Source organism: Limulus polyphemus, unplaced genomic scaffold (genome assembly GCF_000517525.1).
Source record: "Limulus polyphemus unplaced genomic scaffold, Limulus_polyphemus-2.1.2 Scaffold872, whole genome shotgun sequence".
NCBI classification, from domain to species: Eukaryota; Metazoa; Arthropoda; class Merostomata; order Xiphosura; family Limulidae; genus Limulus; species Limulus polyphemus.
In genome coordinates, this window is record NW_013666482.1 from 164301 (window position 1) to 167120 (window position 2820).

Here is a 2820-nt window from a genome sequence, read left to right on the forward strand (position 1 = left end):
CACACGACGAGACACACATGTAATGCTGTTTGAATACAAGAAGGAAAACAACGCCTATGTAGCCACAAAGAATATCAAAGAAGTTTATGGAAATGTTTTGAAAGTTCGTAAGTGTCAACGATGGTTCAGCAAATTTTGTTCAGGTGACTTTAGCCATAAAAACTGTTGAATTGATATTGATGCTCTGAAGACGCTTGTTAAGTCTTACCCAAGGAAACGCACTCATGAAATGGCCCTGAAATTGCATATCTCTCATGAAACAATACATAAACATTTAAGGAATATGGAAAAACTCCATAAAGAAAATGTTTGGCTGCTTCACGAACTTCCCAATGATCATCATTTCCAACATGTGAATGTTGCTCCGTCTCTTCTGGCTAGTAAACCATTTTTGGAAAGAATTGTCTCCAGTGATAAAAAATGGATTCTCTATGCAAATATTAAATGCCAAAAGCAATGGCTCAGTCCAAAAACCACTTTCGACCCCAGAACCTGGAGCTCCATCTGCAGAAAGTGATGCTTTGCATTTGGTGGGACATCAAAGGAGTAATCCATTTCAAACTCCACAATCTACAGCGAACTGTCAATGGAAAGATCTATAGTCAGCAACTGGAATGTTTAAATCAAGCCGTTCATTCGTTAATTGGAAAGGTATTGTTCTTCTCCACGACAATGCACGTCCACATGTGGCACGTTTGATGCAACACAAGATTGTGGAGTTGGGTTGGGAAGTTCTCCTCCACCCACCATATTCTCCAATATAGTACCATCAGATTACCATCTTTTTGTTCGCTGCAACACCATCTTAACGGGAAAACATATGCAAATATGGAAGGTGTTAAAGAGGACATCAACATGTTTTTTGCTTCAAAGCCAAGTGAATTCTTTAATCAGGGCATTAACAAGTTGATTGTAAGATGAAAAAACATCATCAATAAGAATGGAGACTATTTCATTTAATAAATGTTTTGCTTTGAGATATAAGTTGTTCAGGATTTTTTATCTAAAAAAAAGCAACATTAATTTCTTGATGACCTAATATTATGTTCATTAAAGCATTGTTTACATTTTAATTTATTTTTTATTTACATATTCATTTAAACCAACATCTTTTAACTCCAAATGCAATCTGTTATAAAATATTTTTTAATTTCCGAATTACATTAAAGTTGTAAAAAGTCTTGAAAAATTAAATCTTAAAAAATTAAATGTGAAAAAACAATTTAAAAGCTGACTCACCTGAAATATCTATAACATCGAGAAAACTTACGAATGCTATCGTCACTCACTGCTGCTGGTACTGCCACGAGGGCAGGATAGCTGGCAATCAAAAACCATAGAAGAATTTGAAGTATACAATTTTTTTTAACTTATACAGTTATAACATGATCAAACACCAAACTATATATTTGGAAAGGTGCAAGATACTCATGTAAATATATAGCTAACCATTAGCCTACATTCTTTGATGATTTGATTACCTTTGTTACTTTACCAGCACTATAATTTATTTCTCTAATTCAGTTGCTTTTGAACAAAAAATATAATGAAGTTACAATTGCATATTGATGTTTTATAGTAGAGATTATTCAGTAAATAACATGCAAGTTTCAGTTAAGTAATGGTTCTTGGTAGTAAAATAACAATCAACTATATATACATATACATTTCAAATATAAAAAAAAGCTAAGGCATATGTTAAACAATCACTAAGATTGTTTTGATCACTGAAACAGGAAGTCAAACTAACTTATATAAACAATGTTTTTCAGTTTTTCTCAACATGATACACTGTAGCTAAAAGTCTGAAGAACTGTTTACAATTTTGTATGTTGTTAGCTATCCCATCAATGCCAACAAACTACAAGCTACAAGATCCTTGATAAAGAGTTCATACCTCCTACACACGGAGTAGTTACTATTGACAGAAGTCACTCTGAAGGCTTCAGTTTTGTTCTTTGTGGCAGAACTACTGACAGTTCCTAGGCCCAATCTTTGATAATCTTTACAGTAACTACGTTCGGTAATCTTCTCCAAAGTCTTAGAGTCAACGTATGTTGCACAAGTTGGCACTTGTGGATTGTTGCTAATCGATTCCCCTTCATCAAGCACTGGAATTTGCAAAGCATAAGAAATTTTTAAAATAAGACATAAGCTACTGCAAGGCTTGAAGTTTAATTAGAGTAACAAAAAAACAACTTGATGTAACATAAAATTGCCTATTACAATCCATTTTCAAAATTCAACATTAAATGTAATTTTTTTTATACGAGTACATTTACAAACATCATCAATTCTCCATGACTAAAATAACATTTATGTACAAAAATGGATGAATGCTTTAGCCAAATTATGTGCTGGTGATTCCCCTAGCCATCAACTGCCACTTTAATTTGTTCCTACATGTATCTTGATACCTCTTCAATACGCCAGTTATTTTCACACAGCCCACTCCACTGCTTTTGTCACAAATATTAAAGATCTTTCATGTTTCTCAACACAGCAGTAAATGGTTTTCTAACAATTATCTTAGTATCTGGACTACAGATCAACATGAATTAGAGCTTATCAAAGTGTTTTCAAAATAGCTATTTAAATAGTTCATTAAATCATCATATAAACAAAGATTTCTACAAAGACATCCACCAAATAATCCATATCCAGTCATACTACCACCATTCATGTCCATTCTGAAGTATAAATTTAGGATTTTCAAAAAATTCAAAATTAAGATGACTTCAAAGATGAAAAAAAATAAAAAAAAAATTACCCATGTAAAATGAACTAGCAATTCAGAAGAAAAAAAAAAAAATATATATA

The 2820-nt window shown here is 32.3% G+C and overlaps 1 protein-coding gene across 1 annotated transcript in view; it reads right to left on the reverse strand.

The window, feature by feature from the left end:
- Positions 1 to 2820, reverse strand: part of LOC106460970 (myotubularin-related protein 13-like) — an 89773-nt gene that overhangs the window by 27895 nt on the left and 59058 nt on the right. The window contains exons 25-26 of the mRNA XM_022387757.1: positions 1898 to 2111; positions 1240 to 1320 (exon numbers count right to left, since the gene is read on the reverse strand). Coding sequence (XP_022243465.1) covers positions 1240 to 1320; positions 1898 to 2111 — 295 coding nt within the window. The remainder of the gene's footprint in view (positions 1 to 1239; positions 1321 to 1897; positions 2112 to 2820) is intronic.